This window comes from Aptenodytes forsteri, unplaced genomic scaffold (assembly GCF_000699145.1).
Source record: "Aptenodytes forsteri isolate BGI_AS27 unplaced genomic scaffold, ASM69914v1 Scaffold11, whole genome shotgun sequence".
In the NCBI taxonomy this organism is placed as follows: domain Eukaryota; kingdom Metazoa; phylum Chordata; class Aves; order Sphenisciformes; family Spheniscidae; genus Aptenodytes; species Aptenodytes forsteri.
In genome coordinates this window covers 3,042,478-3,060,393 of record NW_008794155.1, presented here as the reverse complement: position 1 = coordinate 3,060,393, position 17,916 = coordinate 3,042,478, and the positions used below count along the sequence as shown (strand labels likewise).

The 17,916-nt window shown below is 42.2% G+C and overlaps 1 protein-coding gene across 1 annotated transcript in view; it reads left to right on the top strand.

The window, feature by feature from the left end:
• The window catches only part of THSD7B (thrombospondin type 1 domain containing 7B), a 282,252-nt gene extending 266,402 nt beyond the window's left edge, over positions 1–15,850 (top strand). Inside the window, exons 22-29 of the mRNA XM_019472194.1 lie at positions 556–701; positions 6,413–6,572; positions 6,922–7,095; positions 7,185–7,280; positions 8,363–8,445; positions 10,057–10,249; positions 13,853–13,940; positions 15,769–15,850. Coding sequence (XP_019327739.1) covers positions 556–701; positions 6,413–6,572; positions 6,922–7,095; positions 7,185–7,280; positions 8,363–8,445; positions 10,057–10,249; positions 13,853–13,940; positions 15,769–15,850 — 1,022 coding nt within the window. The remainder of the gene's footprint in view (positions 1–555; positions 702–6,412; positions 6,573–6,921; positions 7,096–7,184; positions 7,281–8,362; positions 8,446–10,056; positions 10,250–13,852; positions 13,941–15,768) is intronic.
• The last annotated feature ends 2,066 nt before the right edge of the window (positions 15,851–17,916 follow it).

The following is a 17,916-nucleotide window of genomic DNA, read 5'->3' as shown; positions in this document are numbered from 1 at the left end:
TCAGTTTTATTATTTCAAAAGTAGTAACATAATTGCTTTTTCCATTCAGTGGCTGAAGAAGTTTTCACCAATAATAAATAGGATTTTAATGGAAATGGCAGAAGTGGTTATGGACGGTAATAGCCACTTAGAATGTTTGCAGTTTTCAAATTAGATGCACATAATTGCTCATAAAAAGAAAATTTCATTTGTTAAAAATCTCTGCAAACATATTGAATGTCTAATGTTAGAAATGATGCTGCCATAGGAATTATTTTCTTGTCATAGGTAATAATCAGGATTTAATCAAGTATTTAAATGTGTTGCATAAACAAATAATATATTTGGAAAACATACAAAACTGTGTTTAAAAACTGTGTTTGAAAACATCAGTGACTGCATTACTTAGACTTAATAATTGCATCCATATTATCCAAACTGTCTTCCCAATTAATTGCTTTTTAAACAGATTTTAGTGGTGGAAAACAAACTAGGAATAATGATAAATCACAAAGTCTGCCTTTCTTGCTTTCTCCGGGTCTCCTTCACCGTGTCCTGTCTTCTCCCCTCGCCTAGGCCAGATGGTGCGTGGGCGCTCGGTGGTCCTGCGGGCAGCGGGCGAGGGCAGACCCTGCCCGGAGCAGCTCACCCAGCACAGGAGCTGCCCGGTGAAGCCCTGCTACAGCTGGCTGCTGGGCCCGTGGTCTCCCTGCAAAGTCCAGGTACGGCTTTCTCCAGCGCTCCCCGAGGGCTCCTCGGGTTCCCCGCGGCCGGGGTCAACAACAAAAATCATCGTTACATGGCAAAATTGATTGAGGCCGCCGTTCGCGGCTCAGAGGTGTCTCTATGGCCGTTGAAGGCGCTGGCAAGATTTGTAGGAAAGCAGGGGAAGTTCAGGAGCAGTCAGCCTCTGCGCCTCATCTTCCAGCCATCAGCAGTGATTTATAACGATACGGGTTCAGGTACCGTGAGCTTATAGAGGTATCAAAGGAGATCTACGGAGTAAATGTGCTTGAGTGGCCATAGTCATGGTGACCTATAATTTAATTATATAAAATAATTCTAACAAGAAAATAAATACGCTAGATTTCAAGAGAGCTTAGTCTTTTTTATAGTTTTTTTCTTTTTTTTTTTTTTTTTTTAAAGTACTGTGCAGCAGGTCTTTCCCCACAAGGTGCAATAGTGTGAGTTGTTGTATGAAGTGCTGGTTTCTACTTCCTCCTTAGCCTGGCTATCTTTTTCATGATCTAAAAAAGGCTGGGTTCAGTTGCGATGTGCTGTACATGTGGTCGGCACCCCTGCTCGGCGCTGGAGCCATCGGTTTTTCACTGCCAGTGACTTGCATCAGGCTTGAATTGACTTTTTCCCCCCCCCTATGCTTTTTCTTTTCTCCTTATCTGTTAGATCACACTTCCAATATTAAAACATATTAGTCGGTAACCCAGTTTAAGCAGAGGTGAATCTTTCGCACTGAAGTTTCTTGAGCAGAGTGAAGTCCACTCGGGCTGCTTAAACCTGGCTGAGATGGTGGTGGGAGAAGTGTGGTTGGGGTGGAAAAGTGCCCGGTCTGGTCGCGGGGGACAGGACCTCTGCGTGGATCTGTGGCTGCTTCTCCACTTTATACCATGTAGGAGATTGAAGCTAATAACGCACGTAAAGACACATCCCTTGTGTTTCCTGCTCTGCCCTCTACCACGCTGCGAGTGCCTTGAACACCTACTCAGTTTCTAGATGCGGTAGATGGACATGTAGCGAATACTGCGTGGGGCAGAATAGATACCCAGAATTTTCCCAGGTTTTTCGCAAATGAAATCTGGAGCGTGACAGTCTTTGGACAGTCCAAGACCAGAGAAACAGAAACATATTTATATTTTATATAATGAACAGCAACTCATTGCAACTAGTGATGTGAATATGGTCCAGGTATGTAGTGCAGTCAGTATTTATTTATGTATAAAATAAATATAACGAAATGATAACATCAGCTGATATTTTGTCCAGCTAACGTAAGCAAATTCTGTTAAACATTAGGGAAGAGACCTTCAACCGTAGGAGCTAACATAGCTGATAAAAGAATTAGCAGTGAAGCTGAATTAACGCCCTGGCATACTCCAGATAAATAACGCATCGTGCAGATTAAAAGTGTGCGCATCCAGAACCCAGCTAAATTTCAGCTCGGAGCAAGTAATCACAGCCTTCCCTAACCCAGATATCATCCCGTGCTTTCAGTGAGATAGAGCCTGCTTCTCTCCTTAAATTACTGCAACGTAGTTTCTCTACCCTTTGCTGTGTTTTGGAGAGGAGCCATTTTATTTGTGTTCACTTCTCTTTAATGAGGTGCTTAGGAATTAAATGTCGTTCATAAATACAGAGTGATTTATTCCTGTGCTCTACTGGAAAAGAAGCTTAAGCTTACTTTCTAAAGAAAGCTTTCAGAAGTCCTGTTTTCAAGGATGCTTTGTGAAATAAGGTAAATGCATCCTATGGTAAGACCAAAATGCATATTGTGAAAGCGTCTTCCTGTAATAATATAAACAGGATAATTAATTATAAGGCTAAAATATTTTCTCCTTGTATTATGAGATAACTGAGACTGCATTCCTTAATTGTAGAAGGACTGTTTTATGCTAAATTGACTTCATGTGAATAATTAGAGGTGTCTGCATGTTTAGGAGTAGAGCCCACTAAGTGTTCTGTATTGCTGATTTTCACAGTACGGACATCAGTGCATTGCTCTCCAGGTAATTACACGTGTCACAGGCACTCCTCCGGCGGGCGGCGGGCATTTCTGTTGCATTCAGAGGGATGCGGAACTTGGGAAATGGTCAATACACCTAATCTTAAAGGGTTACATTACATTAATCATTTTCCTACTGGAGTTGAAGTGGTTTACCCTGATTAGCTTAAAAAAAAAAAAAAAATTAGCAGTGGCTGACACTGTTCATAATTTTTCCATTAAAGGAATATAAATGAAGTAGCTAGACATTATCAAGCACTAGCTGCCTAACATTCATAAGAAGGCTAAGAACCCTTCCTTTCTAACGTGTTTTAAAAGCGCTCCCTTAAATGTGGTCACGCAACGCTTCCTCATTAGAGAAGACTTTTACCTGATTAAATGCTCATCAACCTGTGAAAGCATTGCTCAGTCAACGCTTTACCTAAAATAATTGTGAACACACATGAACCCCAGTAAAAGCTGAAAAGGGAAAACTTTTCTTAAAGGCACGTCTGGGCGAAGCATCTCGTTAGGACTGTTATCTCTTGTCTTATTAGTGTGTTGTATGTGGAAAGTATCGGAGGGTGACATGAGAGAAGGTTTGTGCAGATGCTGTTAGCGTGTTGGTCAATTCAAAAGATACCTGGCTGTCAAAACACGGTCCTGGTGTAAACCTTCTCCTTACTTTACGGGTGGTCGGTTGGGGCGAGGGGGGTGAGAGGTGGAGGCTCCGTGCAGGTGCTCCTGGAGGGGCCCGTACCTCCAGGCTGTATTTAGGGGACCCAGGGCGGGTTTTGCATCCTTATAGGGTCAGCGTAGAAATTTTTGCAGCCAAATGGGGGGAATCCCCTCTGGAAGGCATATTTCCACGCATATTTTCTGCCAGGAGCTCGTCACTCAAGAGGCAAATCCTGGTTCTAGGCAAACCTCAGATGATCACATCTTCCAAGGAAGAGCATTTACAATACAGATTTGATCCCCGCATTTTGAGTATGTGATCATCTCCTCAGCAGTTCTCCTCTGATTAGCAGCTATTCCCTGCATCCTCAGTGTGCCATTACTGCAGCAAACTTCCACTGATTCCACACCTATTAATTAGATCTTCAAATGTATAATTTTCAGGAAAGGAATAATTTTTAAGATGATAAAGAAGTTAATGCAGTGCTCCGGCATTGCTTATGACCTTGCCAAATATACCAAAAAACATCTCCCTCTATAAATGACAGGATGACATTTTATCTTTTAAGTGCGTTCAATAGATTGTAAAAACACATTGCTGGTCTTGAAAGAAAGCAAGCAAATGGAAGCCACTATTAAAAAGCAAACTTTTATCTTTGGAATTGTTTGAGAGTCCATGGTTTCTATTTATTTTTTTCTCTAAGCATTGGAAAATATGAATGTATTTCCAATATTGCATAATAGAAGAACGAAGAATGTTGCATGTGGACTTTTATAGTGGAGACTGCTGTACCAAAAAAAAATGTATTGTTTTCATCTATTATTTATATGTAGATCTCAGTATTCATATAACTATATATTGATATGTATATAAGTACCTATATATTGTTTATACAAGAATAAGTATCTTTTTAAAAACTTTTTTTTGTCCTTTCCAGTAATCTTTAGGCATTCCCTGAGCCACTTTGAGCTGGAAATACACTGCAGTTTGATTAGTGCCCATTTCCCCCGAGAATTTTCTCCACATCATCTTCTGTTTCCACCAGCCATTTCTAAAGAGCTCTAACCCAATTGACAGCTGCATGAGTTATTCACACCCCATTAATCTCAGACCGCAATAGAGGTTTCAGTGGTGAAACAGTAATTTAGAACAGTAAGTTACATACTGACTAAAGTGAAACACGGTGTTAAAAACTTGAAATCTGGCTGCATGCAGTAAATCTACACTAACACACTAAGATGCTTTTGATTAGCAACTGCTCTAAATCCAGCTAGGTATGCTCTCATTTCCATTTCATTGTGGGTCTGCAACAGAAGGGATGGAGAGAATGAAAAAGCTACCAGGTGTATGCGAGAGAGCCATTCCTGCTAGCACGCACGCTGCTGGATGAATGCACTCGGTAGGAGCCATTCTGCTCTGCAGATGAAGTCCATTATTTTAAAAGAATCCACTGCCAAGTGATCCAAAAGAACACTTCCCTTGGTTATATAAAAGCAATGTTTCATCCTTCTTCTTGAGTTTTATTTACTGAATTTTGTAAAGTGCCATTTCCGCAAGGCTTCAGGCGCGAGTTCATAAAGCATCACGCGGGTTTAAGGTGTGCACCTCAAACATCATTGCAGCTCTGTTTTTCGGATGAGAATGAAACAACTCCAGCCTCTAGAAATAGCCTCAGTGCTTCAGTTCTTACAGCATCCTCAGCCCTTGATCATCGCTTTAGCCAAACAATACTGATTTTCCAGTAAAGGAAGTCTCCTTCGGCAAGCAGGTTGGTGTATGGCTACGTTTTTCAGAACTGGGCTGACGAGTGTGGAGTGGCTCAGATGGAGCCTCCTATTGCTTGTTCAAATGGGGTTCAGGGCTAACAGGCGATGGCTGACTTTGGGTGATGTTTTGGTAGAGTATGTGACACGAGCTGGTGATCTCTTTCTACTCCAGAACCAATAGCTCCCTTTATGAAATTACACAAACAGCCTAGTGCGCAATAACCCTCGCAGTCTAATTAAGTGTGCTGGAGGATTTTTGCTGTTGCGGGGTTTAAACCACGTAAGTGGTCCTATTGGGCTGTCTCATCAAAGGAGGTGAGTGGAAATCTCCATTCCTTGTGGGCAGGCTCTGCTCTTGGCCTCTTTAGAGAAGCCAAAAACTTCTGTGTTCATTTAACTGGGCACTTCTTAAGAATCAGTAAATTCACTAGCTCTAGTTAAAGGTGTGAAGGGCCAACCGCAAAGACAGTATTAATCTTCTGTGGTACCCACCTCTTCTCCTGGTTACATGTGGCTCTGCCCCTACCTCTGAGCTTCTGTAGAGATGTGTACAGAGGAGATCTCCATCTGTGTCCTGGTTTCGGCAGGGATAGAGTTAATTTCCTTCCTAGTAGCTGGTACAGTGCTGTGGTTTGGATTTAGGATGAGAACAAAGTTGATAACGCACCGATGTTTTAGTTGTTGCTGAGCAGTGCTTACACTAGTCAAGGACTTTTCAGCTTCCCATGCTCCACCGACTGAGAAGGCTGGAGGTGCACAAGAAGCTGGGAGGGGGCACAGCCAAACTCGCCAAAGGGACATTCCATACCATGCGACGTCATGCTCAGTACATAAACTGGGGAAAGCTGGCCGGGGGGGCCGCTGCTCGGGGACTGGCTGGGCATCGGTCGGCGGGTGGTGAGCAATTGTACTGTGCATCACTTGCTTTGTGTATTATTATTATTATTACATTATTATTGTTGTTGTTGTTATTTTATTTCCATTATTAAACTGTTTTTATCTCAACCCACGGGTTTTTCTCACTTCTACTCTTCCAATTCTCTCCCCCATCCCACCGGGGGGGCGGGAGGAGTGAGCAAGCAGCTGTGTGGTGCTCAGTTGCCGACTGAGGTTAAACCACGACAATCTGTGTTCCCATTACTGGGGATACTATTGCAGTCCAGAGACTGAATTTGTATTTTTGAAGTCTTTTTAGGTGGAATCAGCCATGTTTCTTCTGTCATCTGCTGACGTCAGCAATGTGTGTCTCTGTTTCCTTCTGTCATTTTGTAGGGTGGACAGTGTGGAGATGGATTGCAAGTCCGCAACCTCACATGTGTAGTGTATGATGCATCTGTTTCTGCTACATCCAAACCAGTAGAAAATGCGTTATGTGGTGAGCTGCCATCGAGAGAGAGTGTGTTGCAGTTACCGTGCTCTGTGCCTTGCCCAGGTAAAGTCTTTGGAAAGTCCAGGTGCATTTCTGCCTGTGATAGCTGTCTGAGACGGAGATGCTTCCACAGCTCTGAGTACTGTCAGCTGCTGTAGTAAGAATTTGTACTTCAGCAGATCAGGTAAATGCTCAGTCTGCTGTTTCTAAATCACCTGAAAAAGACTTTTTTTTTTTTTTTTTTTTTTGGAGAAAATGAGATTGCCCATGAAGCAGAAAATTTGAATAATGCATACCACTGTGTGATAAACTGGGGGTATTTCACTATTACAGCTGTTGTACACTTAGATTGTCCTTACCCTTTAAGGCTGATTCCTTTTGAAAACCTGTGATTTATTCTTTCAACGTGCAGGTGACTGCCACCTGACAGAGTGGTCAGAGTGGAGCTCCTGCGAGCTCACCTGCATCAATGGCAGGAGCTTCGAGACAATGGGGCGCCAGTCCCGATCCAGGGCATTTATCGTTCAGTCTCCTGAGAACCAGGAGAGCTGCTTCGGACAAGCGATGGAAACACGGCCTTGCTCAGGTAGTGTGGCCAGAGCACTGCTTCTTCCCGTTCAGGAGGTTATTCTGGTTTTCTTGCAAGGTGAAGACTAACTGGTATTGATATTGCAGGAGGTGAGTGTTACGACTACCTGTGGAAAACCAGCCTTTGGCGGGACAACGTACGCACGGTGTGGTGTCAGCGCTCAGATGGAATAAATGTCACAGGTATAGCCAAAAATTGCCGTGCACAACTGTGAATGGAAGTCTCCATCCAGGTTTTTCTTCTTCTGCATCAGTTGCTCAGGGGGCAGTTGGACAGCCTTCCCAATTCCTCCAGAATTTTGGTTCAGATTTGTGTGTAGGAAAGACAGGTGGGAGCTCACCAGCCTTGCTGTCAGGTCAACATCACACGTGTCATTACATGAGAGTATTTGGGTGAGTTACCCCTACTGTTGGGTTGGTCACGGGAAGAAATGAGTGTACATGTACTAAAAAGGCTTCCTGGGCTGGCTTGCACAGCCGTTAGTGCAACCTTCCTGTAACTGTGGAGAACAGAAGAGAACATCACACGCGTGGTAGAGAGCCCAGCTTCTGTACCTCTTCTTCTGTTCAACACAGAGGAATCTCAAATCACTCAAAGTGTGAGGTTCCTGCTGTTGCTGTGACCTACAAATTCTGCCTGCGCAGGATGAAACGGGAGATAAATGGTCAGCACTTTGAAGCTCCACGAGAGACTGGCAAAGGCAGTAGGGCTTGCACATCCATAGGATGTCTCTCAATATGCACAGGGTGAATGAGAAGAGTAGAAATGAAAATGCAGATGTTCTTATCTAGTTCTATTTACGATGACTAGTTAAGATAATAACAAAGGTCTTATGTGCAAAGGTTGCCGAGTAGTTAAGAACTCATTGACATGTTTTTATTCCTATAGAAGCACAGACTTCCCCAAGTGAGGATGGGCAAAGGCGTTATGTGGATTATGTCTTATGTAGATAAGACATTAATGAGGACACAGAAGATCTGCATCTAATTCCTGATTCTGTCCCCAACTTCCTATGTGGCCTGTGGCAAATTGCTTAAATCTGTATATCTCTGTTCTCCATTAACAAGATGGGTATGATAATAATTCTTTGCCTTGTTAAGGCAAATTAATTAATGCAAGGCCTACAGATATTATGCTAATGTGCTCAATAGACTAGTATTTAGCTATATAAAATAAGCAAGCAAGCACTTCTTACACTCTGGTGTTCCAAGTCAAAAACATTTTAAAACATACCCTTGAAGGCACTCAGTATTTTCTTTTACAGGAGGGTGTGCTCTTCAGACGAAACCTGCGGAAGTTCGGCACTGCAGCCCGGCGTGCAGAAAGCCGTTCTCCTACTGCACACAGGTAATTGCTCGCTGCAGAATGTGGTGGAGAAATTAACACCGCAATATCTATTCAATTAGCTTCTGTATCTTAAATGCGTTCCAAGACCTAGAAAATAGTTTAGTGTGTCCATGGTACCACCTCGAGGAAACTCTGGGAATTTCAGTCTGAAAGGAAACCATAAACCTGCACAAACGAGTGATGGAGTATTTATGTGGCGTTACAATTTTGGTTTTGTTCTCTGGAGGAGTTTTGGAACCTCTTGGTTTAATTTTCATTGAATGCTATTGTACTGTCCCATAGAAAATAGACTGTAAACTTCTGCAAGAGAGATGAAAGAGTGTGTCCTCTCCTGCTCCTCCACAGACACAGAAAGCCCCCGTGAGTGGTAGGGAAGCTGTAGCGTGTGATCCCACCATCCCCATACTATCTTCTGAAGCAAAACCTGGAAGTGACCTGTTTTCCTGAAATGTTGAGCATCTGCAACACCTGCTGAATCTTTGAGCCACTGCCACTTCTTTGCCTCTGAGCAAATGTGAGCCCAGAGGTTGCAAATGTCCCTTCCTGCAGTACCGAACTCCAGAGTAAGAGCTTCCCAAAATGCCTTATCTGTGTCAGTACTGTGACAGAGTATAAAAACAAGGACCCTTAAAGTAGCCGGGGCAGTTGGGATTTAGATATTTGTATTTTGAAAATAGCCTCCACAGCTCTCAGCTTCATATGAGTATCTGGTGGGAGGAATTACTGTTGGAAACTAGCTCATGAGCAATTGAATGCGGCTGAGAGGGTTGGTCATGAGAGTGCTCAGAGCCTATAGGAACATAAAAATGATGGGTAAGCATGAATTTATTAGCTATAAAAACTCCTGAGACTTCACCTTTTGTCCAAAAAAGGTCAAGATCATGTCTGTCAACAAGTGGTGGATGTTGTGGCGGCAAAACTGATGTCAAGAGTTAAATTCTTATCACAGAGATTGTAAATTAATCACCTGTTTGGATCGTCACCGAGGGTATCAGACCCTCAGACAGGCATTGTAATTATAAGATAATTGGTAAAGAAAAACTAAAAATCTAAAAAAGCGGTTTCAAAGTAGAAAACCAGAAAATGGAGTATCTATTTAGCAAACCACAGACTTCTAAGAAACCTCTTGAAGAAACCGCTTAGACTGATCCAGGGCAGTGGATATTTGGCCGTAAGAAAGCAAGCTTCATTTCAGATAGCCCTGTGAAATACCAGAGTGGAAATACGTCGGGAGGGTTTGGGTCTGAAGTGGGGTTGTTTCGTGTTCGTCTCTTGTAATGCCCAGCAGGGTCAGTGGGAAAATTGTTATTGACAAGAGGAGTTTGGGTCAAGCCACAGATGCCTGTTATTAAGCCTGTTAGGATGAAAATGTTTGTATGTTGGGCTTCTCCGTAATTACTGACTCTTTTTCAACCAATTCCCCAAATACATTTTGGCTTTTTGAACTGAAATGGGTTTGCGGGCACCGGTTCCTGGCTTGTTTGGTTTGGCGGTGGTGAAGCTGCTTGTGCAGGATATACCTTGCAGTTTCTTCATAGTTTGCCTACAATTTGCACTGCTCTGCGAGAGGATACTATTTGGTTTAATACTGAATTCCCTTTTATCGCCTAGAGAGGAGTCTGCGGTTGTGAGCGAGGATATACAGAAATAATGAGATCAAATGGTTTCCTGGATTACTGCATGAAGGTACCAGGTTTAGAAGATAAGAAAGCTGATGTTAAGACCATTGCTGGAAAAAATAAACCTGTCAACTCAAAAATGCATGACATTTTCAAAGGATGGTCTATTCAACCTTTTAATCCAGGTGAAAAACTTAAATATGAATGGAATAAATTGTCTTTACAATGTTTCTGTAGAAGAAAGGCACAAGCTTTGTAGATCATAACATCAGAGATTGTGTCTGGGAGCTGCAGAGCAGCCTCCCAATTTCTAACTCGCGTGCCATCTTTCATTCCTTTGTGCCTATACAGAGTAATCGCAATCTTTTATGTTGAGAGATAGCAAAGACAGAATGAAGCAATAATATTTTGGAAAAGTATACTCATATGTGATTTTGGGGGATGCTTACAACTATTATCTGATGATGTTTCCAGAAGTAATATGTTTGGACCAGGAAAGATATTGATCACTAGCACTTCAGAAGATTCGGAGCAGAAAGTACTGAAGATTTCATTAAAGAAAACATTTGTTGTTTCTTGCCATATTTCAAAAGTATATGAAAAAACCAGGGTAGACAGTGTAGAGTTTACAGTTTTAGGTGTTGAAGTTAAGACATTAAAAAACACCCCACAAAAAGCAGGCAAGCTGCTGTGCCCAAGCAGTGCATCCCAGGCGGGATCTTTGACTTCCATACCATAAAATGCTTCCCGGTTGGAAGCGCGTACTGGATGTGCCCAGACTGGTCCACAGGACTGGTGCTGTAGCTCTAGTAGCTGACTACGATTTTGACTGTTATTTTGCAAGATTAATTTGTTCAAAATCAATTTCTAAAATGCAAATAGGACTTTAAAATGGCAGGCAAAGGTGTCAGGCGCATCAAGTTTTACTGAAATGCATTAGTTCTCCCCATACTCTAAAATACTGGCAGTGCAGTCTTCCCCCTCCTCTGTTACCTGATGTTGCATTTGTTTCCTATTAGTCTGTAACGAACACGAGACTTTAGAAAACATGTAAGAAAAGGTTCTGTTATGGGATTCAGGGAACCATAATTCCATCTGATATATGTGATCACACTTTGAATGTTACATTTACATATTTGATTTGCATACAGTAGTTAACCTTTGCGTTGACAGTCTCCGAGCTCATGGAGCTCAGTCCAAAGCCTTTTAAAGTTGGCTGGTTTTCAATCAAACCCATCATCCAGAAGCCCACGCAGTTCACCGGCAGTTTGAGTCACAGGTTTGGGGTTAATTGCCTTTTTGTCAGCAACCGTGGCCCTCTGTAGGCTGTCTTACTTAGGTGTCATGTCTTCAGCTGGTACCTTTATGGGGTTAGAAAAAGGGAGAGAGGTGTAGGTGGATGCTGCAATCCTCTCTTTTTGAATCAGCATTCAAGGCTGCAGCCCTGAAAGCTTCTGGTGAGCTTGACCTCAGTGCAGCATCTGTGAGCCAGTTCTCCCCCAGGGACTACAAGACAGAAATAGGGACTAAGGAGCTTTTACAGAACATGGTGTTATTTAATTTTAGGGCAGAAATGTTATAGAAACAATATATGGGAAAGGAATAAACGTGCTCCATGTGTGCTAAGTGTATCACCAACCCTATGGCATCCTGCAGGTAACTTCAGTCTGTATGTGCCCTTCAGACCCCAGCTCAAGGCTGGTGTTCTTCAAATCACTCCCCTTTGTCTAACTTCTTGACAAAATATGCAATTACTCCCCTTAAACAGGCTCTCAGGCTTACTAGTCTGGGGGTTTGCAATAATTACTGCTAGCTAAGCCAGGATACTGCTGTTACCTACCAGTTGTGCTCTTGATAGCAGGTCTATGGTGAATGCTCCCTGTATGGATGGCATTTACCGCCCTTCTGTACCGTAGTCCTTGACATTTGTGTATGTCTAAGGACTTATATCTGTCAGTAAAAGTATATGTGCCTTTCTCCAGTTAATTTGTGATTTCCCTTCCCGTTTACAGTTTGGAACACAAATTTTATTACGATTTAATGAGGCTGATGTTTTTGTTCTTTTAAATGCTCTGCAGGAGTGCACAGAACTGATTTCGAATCAGGCTGTGTTTTTCCTTTCTTTACCACACTCTGGGAGGCCAGAGTTCAGGTACAGAAACTTTTTTCAAGTTGAGAGGCAATTTAAATAGCATTGTTTAAATTGTAGGATGAGATGGTCCAATGCCTTTATGTTGGGGATGGAGAGCATAGCTGCCTTCATAGCAGACGTGGTGGGATGCCCTTTTGTGGCTGTGACAGGCCCTTTGCAGGACTGCTAAATGTTTCTTGGCCATCTCCAGGAGAGAGGGCGACAAATTTCATACCCAGAGTTCAAAAAAAAAAAAACAAAACAAAAAACCCCAGACCTGACGAACGGAGCTCTTCTCACATGGGAGATACGCTGTAAGTGTTTCAAGGAGAAGAGAAAATCTGTGAGAGGTACTCAGCCTTTCCACAAAGCCTGGAAGGAAAAAGAGAAAGAATGGGATCTGATTAAATATGTTTCCCTTTGAAAAAATTCATCATTCAAACATAAAACGTAAAAGAGGCTCGGTGATTGTCCCGTGAAGTAACTCCCCGCTCGCATGACTCAGTTTGAAATGGCCTCTGTCAAACCGTGTCTGTGGGCACGGCGCAGGTTCGTATGCCTGCCTCCAGTATGTATTAACAGCTCTGTTGATGTGAATCACTGCCGCGTGGAAAAAAATACCATCGCTTCTCCCCGCAAGGAAAGCTGTACAGCCAGAACGGAGCAAGAAACGGAGATATTGATCTTTTAAAAATTATTATGATTAATGCAAAGCTTGTAATTAAGGACCTGTCCCAATAACGTGTTTTGAGACTTTCTATCAGAAGGAAATGTTTCAACACACTCAAGCTCACACGTGCGTGGAGGGGTTCCTGCAAGGGTCGCAGAGTGGGTCCCCTGTTGTTGCAACCCAAACAGTCCTATCAAGAGCCTTACCTTGCCTTAAAGCCCGTAATGTCTCCTGCTCCTGTGGCCCAACTAGAAAGCTCTTGCACAACTTTATCCCCCTTACTATTACAAAGCGTATTCTTGTTTTTATTCTAAGCCGAATTTGTTCCCGTTTGTTGCCCAAGCGATTTTCAGCTCTAAGTAGCTTGTTCGCTTGTGCTCGCTGGTGTTTACCCCAGTTAACCCCCAAGTATTTGCGGAGAACAATCCCATCCCTTCTCAGTCCCCTTTTCTTTAGGCTAAACATATCAGGTGTTACCTGCGTTTCTGTCTGGGTCAGCTCAACATTGAACTGCCTTTGCCGGAGCAGCCGCTGGGGCTCCTGAGTGAATGTACTGCAATTATCTCGTGCCCCTGCTCCTTTCCACGGGCGGGAGCCTGGCCGGGTTGTATTTCTTGTGCTGCACCATAAGCCCGGGCTGCCCGTAATGAACTGAGGGAGCTCAGCCAGAGGGGAGGTTATGAAATAATGCTGCTTTGGAAAACCGAGACGAAGAGTTCATTTTCAGTTTTCATTGAGGAAAATCTACACTCCTTACCAAAGTTAAGATTTTGTCTTTAAAACGATTAATTTTTACAGGAATCTTTTTTTTCTATCAAAAATATGGGGGTTATGGATCATTCCCAGCCAGGCCTTGCTGTGTTTCCCATCAATGATGCTACTAATTTTGCTTGTGTGCTTTCTCTTTACTTAATCTCTTAAGAATTTGTGTATTTTAGAATAAAGTTTTTTATTCTCCCCCTGTCCTTTTTCCTCATCTTCCAACAGATGGTAAACTGAAGATGTGGGTATACGGAGTATCAGCTGGCGGGTTCCTCATCATAGTTTTCCTGATTTTTACATCCTACCTGATGTGGTGAGTATGGCATGTCCTTAAATAAAAGCTACGTTGCTGTTATTTAAACAATCCAAAATATATCACAACGCTCTGTGTTGCAGAGATTTAATCCTCAGGGCTTTAGGAAAGGATGGAGCTTGGATTACTTAACTGCCTTCATTTGGCCCCTACCTCAGAGTAATTTAAAACTCTCCAAATTATAAATGCTATCCGATGTAATCATGAAGAAGTGTGGTGGCCGTGCAGGGAAAGAATTATTTTTGGTTATCAATAGGCCCTTATATTTATTCAGACTTATGCTGGGATTAGAAAGGGCTTTTTATTGTATTCTTTAAAAAAAGATAAAAGTAAAACTGAAAAAAAGGCAAGGAGGCTGATTGGATCGAGGAGCTGGCTTCCGCTCAAGGACGGACTAAATAGAATAGGGGCATTCAGCTGGAAAATTATGTTTGACGTGGGAATACAATAGAGATCTATGAAATCATGAATGGAGTAGAAAAGGGCGCTAGGGAATTTTTATTTCCCACAATATAAGAAGTAGGAGGCATCTGATGAAATGATCATTTAAAATAAACAAAAGATTTTATTTTTCACACAGGGCATTATTACCTTGTGAGCTTACTGCTGCTGGGGACTGTGCATGCCAGGAAGATAAATGGATTCAAAGATGGCATAACAGTTCACAGGAGATTGGGTCTCTTGGTGTTAATTGTGGTTTTCTGGATGTACGCTCCGGCTCAGGAAATCCCTAAATAGGTTTTTGCAGTGAATACATCAGGTGGAAACATGTCCTATGTCTAAAGCTGCTGTTGCCAGCCACTGTTAGAGATAGGGTACCGGGTGTAGCGAAGCCCCGGTCAACACCAGTGCGTCACTGGTGGTGGGCTTTACGGGTGGGGGAGATGTCTGCCCTCCTCCGAAGCAGCCGTCGCCCCGGGCAGGGGTGGTAGGGCTGGCTTGACAGGGCTAGGGTTGCGCTCTCTGGTTTGAACATGTGGCAAGGCGCTGCCTTTGATGCGTCTTGGAGGATACGAAGGGAGCAGTGGCCAGCGTCCGTGTGTCCTGCAACACCCACAGCTGTCCCTGAGGACCGTGGAGCTGGCCTGGGCTTTACGAACATTAATGGTGCAAGCTGCCCCAACCCCTGTCAGATCGGGGCAGGCGACCGGAGAGTCACAACCGTGGCCTGACAGCACCATTGCCCTCTTTCATCCAAAATCAGTTTATTCTCTCTCACTCTCTTAGTCTTTCTCTCAGTCTCTCTCTTCAGTTAAAAGCTTAAATAACAGTGTTTGGATGCTGCTTAGGAGTTGCAGCTTCCTTATTTTCCAAGCCATGTAGCTACCATTTCTCTGTGGCTTCACAGTGGAGCATACAGAGGATTTTTTAAATAACATCACTTAGTTCTCCGTCACTCGAAGGCTGGTGAGGAAGTGTATTTCTCAATAATAATTACTGTTGCTTCAATACCGTGCCAAAGGAAAAATGAGAATATCCCACTCCTAGACAGTTCATGTTTCAATTTTTCTGCGAGGTGTTCCTTGTTTTGTCAGCTGTGGGAAGGCACGGGAGACAAATATGCTTCATTTCCTCTTCAGATGAAGAACAGAGCTGGCTGCCCGTTTTCGGCAGGCTGTGTGTCCGCACCACACACGCAATAGCACACAAGCAGGTCCATGTGGTTTTTCTTGGAAGTAGTCACTGTGCTGCAGTGTCACCTCATTGCAAAATGAAATAGCCGGTGTGGGAAGTTGATTTTTTTTTTTTTTTAAAGTTTGGCTTTTTTATGACGTTTCTGAGCTTATTACAGTTTATAATTTTGTCTCCTGAAATATTTTTCTTGCAGCAAAAAAGCAAAGCAGCATCAAAGCACTCCTCCGCAGCAGAAGCCTCTAACCTTAGCCTATGACGGAGACATCGATATGTAACGTAAAAAAGAAACCCAAATGTAGACATCGACTGCCTTAACTGCTTTCTTTTTTGGAACTCTCCGACTTCTCAGTTTTTTGAGGAATCTCCTGATGTGTAATATACCGGGCAGAACAGAATATTGCAAGCTTAAAATTTTGCCGCCTCTTTATTAAAAAAAATGGAGTCAAAGACTTGGATCTTGTGAAACTTTTCTGAAGAGACCAGAAAATCCATCTCGTCCTGTTGAGCAATGGATCCATCTCGTCCTTTTGAGCAATGGGAATAAAAAAAAAAAAAAAGAGAATCTACAGACATCAAAAGGAATTAGTAAAAAAAAAGGCATGACAATCCTGAGGAAAATGTGACATTTACTGTAAATGACAAGTTTGACAAAGCATCATTATGCACTATATTAGTGCAGGGTTCTTTATTCTCCACATATTTCAACAATGAGTTTTCTAGTGTTTACATTTCGTTCAAAGACTTTAAAACTGGATCATGTATTTTGAGAAACGCAAGGAAGAATGAGTTGAAGTGTCTGAAGTTATAAGGTTTTTTAAAGCTTCTTCCTTCTTATCCTGTTTTCTAGTCTGGAATATGATTTTGCTTCATTTCCACCTACAGGACAGAATAAGGATTGTTATGAAAAAGCATAGGTGGTTTCTTAATCAAGAATATTTTTTAAAGAGTTGAGTAGATAGGCGTTTTGATGAATGGCTAGAGGATTTGATTGTTTAAAAAGTATTTTAAATTAAATTAAACCATGTAGATACGTTATGGCCAGTTTAAATTGTTATTCGGTTTAATTAATACAAACTCTGCTTTTGTATTTAAATTTTCTTATCTGAAATATTTATAAATTCTTTTTTTGAATTTAATTACCTGACCTCATTTTTTATACATCAAACACAAATGCAGTTTGTAGAAGGTCTTGCTTTTTTAAATGTTTCGAAACCACTGAGAAGTTACATGTCGTAAACATCTGGGAACATTTGAAGAGGGTAAGTGTTTATAATAGTGTGTGTCGCAAGTAAGAAAGTGCCATCTTGTGGTATTGACTTGTACTTATAAGCAAATAAAATGCTAAAGAGAGTGAGAAAATTGCTTCTGGTATGTTGAATTAAATGTGTGTAAACAACATTCGTTATTAGTCTTACCGTGTCTGAGATTGGACTCGCATTTCAAACAATTCTGGCATATTTTGTGCTGTAGTGATTAGTGAAGGAAATATTGTAGACAAGTACAAGTTGAGAGAATAATTGCAGATCTGGAGAACGCTTGGTCTTATTTTTAGCTCAATGCTGCTGCTTATTCCAATAATTAGAAAGAAGAGGAAAAAAGAATTGTTACCAGCCTAGCACCTATGTGGTCCTTCTCAATCCGCAGTTACTTCAGAGCGGTTCATCACAAGAGGAGGGTATGACTAGGGCAGAAGGCAATGCTCGTCTTGTTATGTTGCTATTCACGGCTTTGTAAAGTGATTTGAATATTACGGTTTCGTTGAAAAAATGATGGTGGTGTAGCTAGGTTTCCTTCCCCAGGTCAGGATCCCTCCCGTTCAGCATTTCTCCCGCAGCATCGAATTGGGATGATACTGTGTCATCAAATCAAGGTCAGGAATGCACTTTCCTCTTCCCGCATTAAAAAAAAAGGCTCATGGAATTGCGAGGGGAAATTGTCTCACTTATTTCTGGCCCTGAAGATGTTCAGCTGGCCCTACTTTCTACCTTAAAGCTATAACTGTTTATGGTATAAAAAGCAGGATCTGGTGTTCCCTAGTACCATCAGGGACCTAAATCTTTTTTAACAGTGCCCTGTACTAAACCTTTGAGTAAAATGTTGTCGTGGTTTAACCCCAGTTGGCAACCAAGCACCACACAGCTGCTCGCTCACCCTCTCGCCCCGGTGGGATGGGGGAGAGAATTGAAAGAGCAAAAGTGAGAAAACTCATGGGTTGAGATAAGAACAGTTTAATGATTGAAATAAAATAATAATAATAATAATAATAATAAAAATTGTAATGAAAAGGAAAACAACAACAGAGAGAGAAGAACAAAACCCAGGAAAAACAAGTCATGCAAGC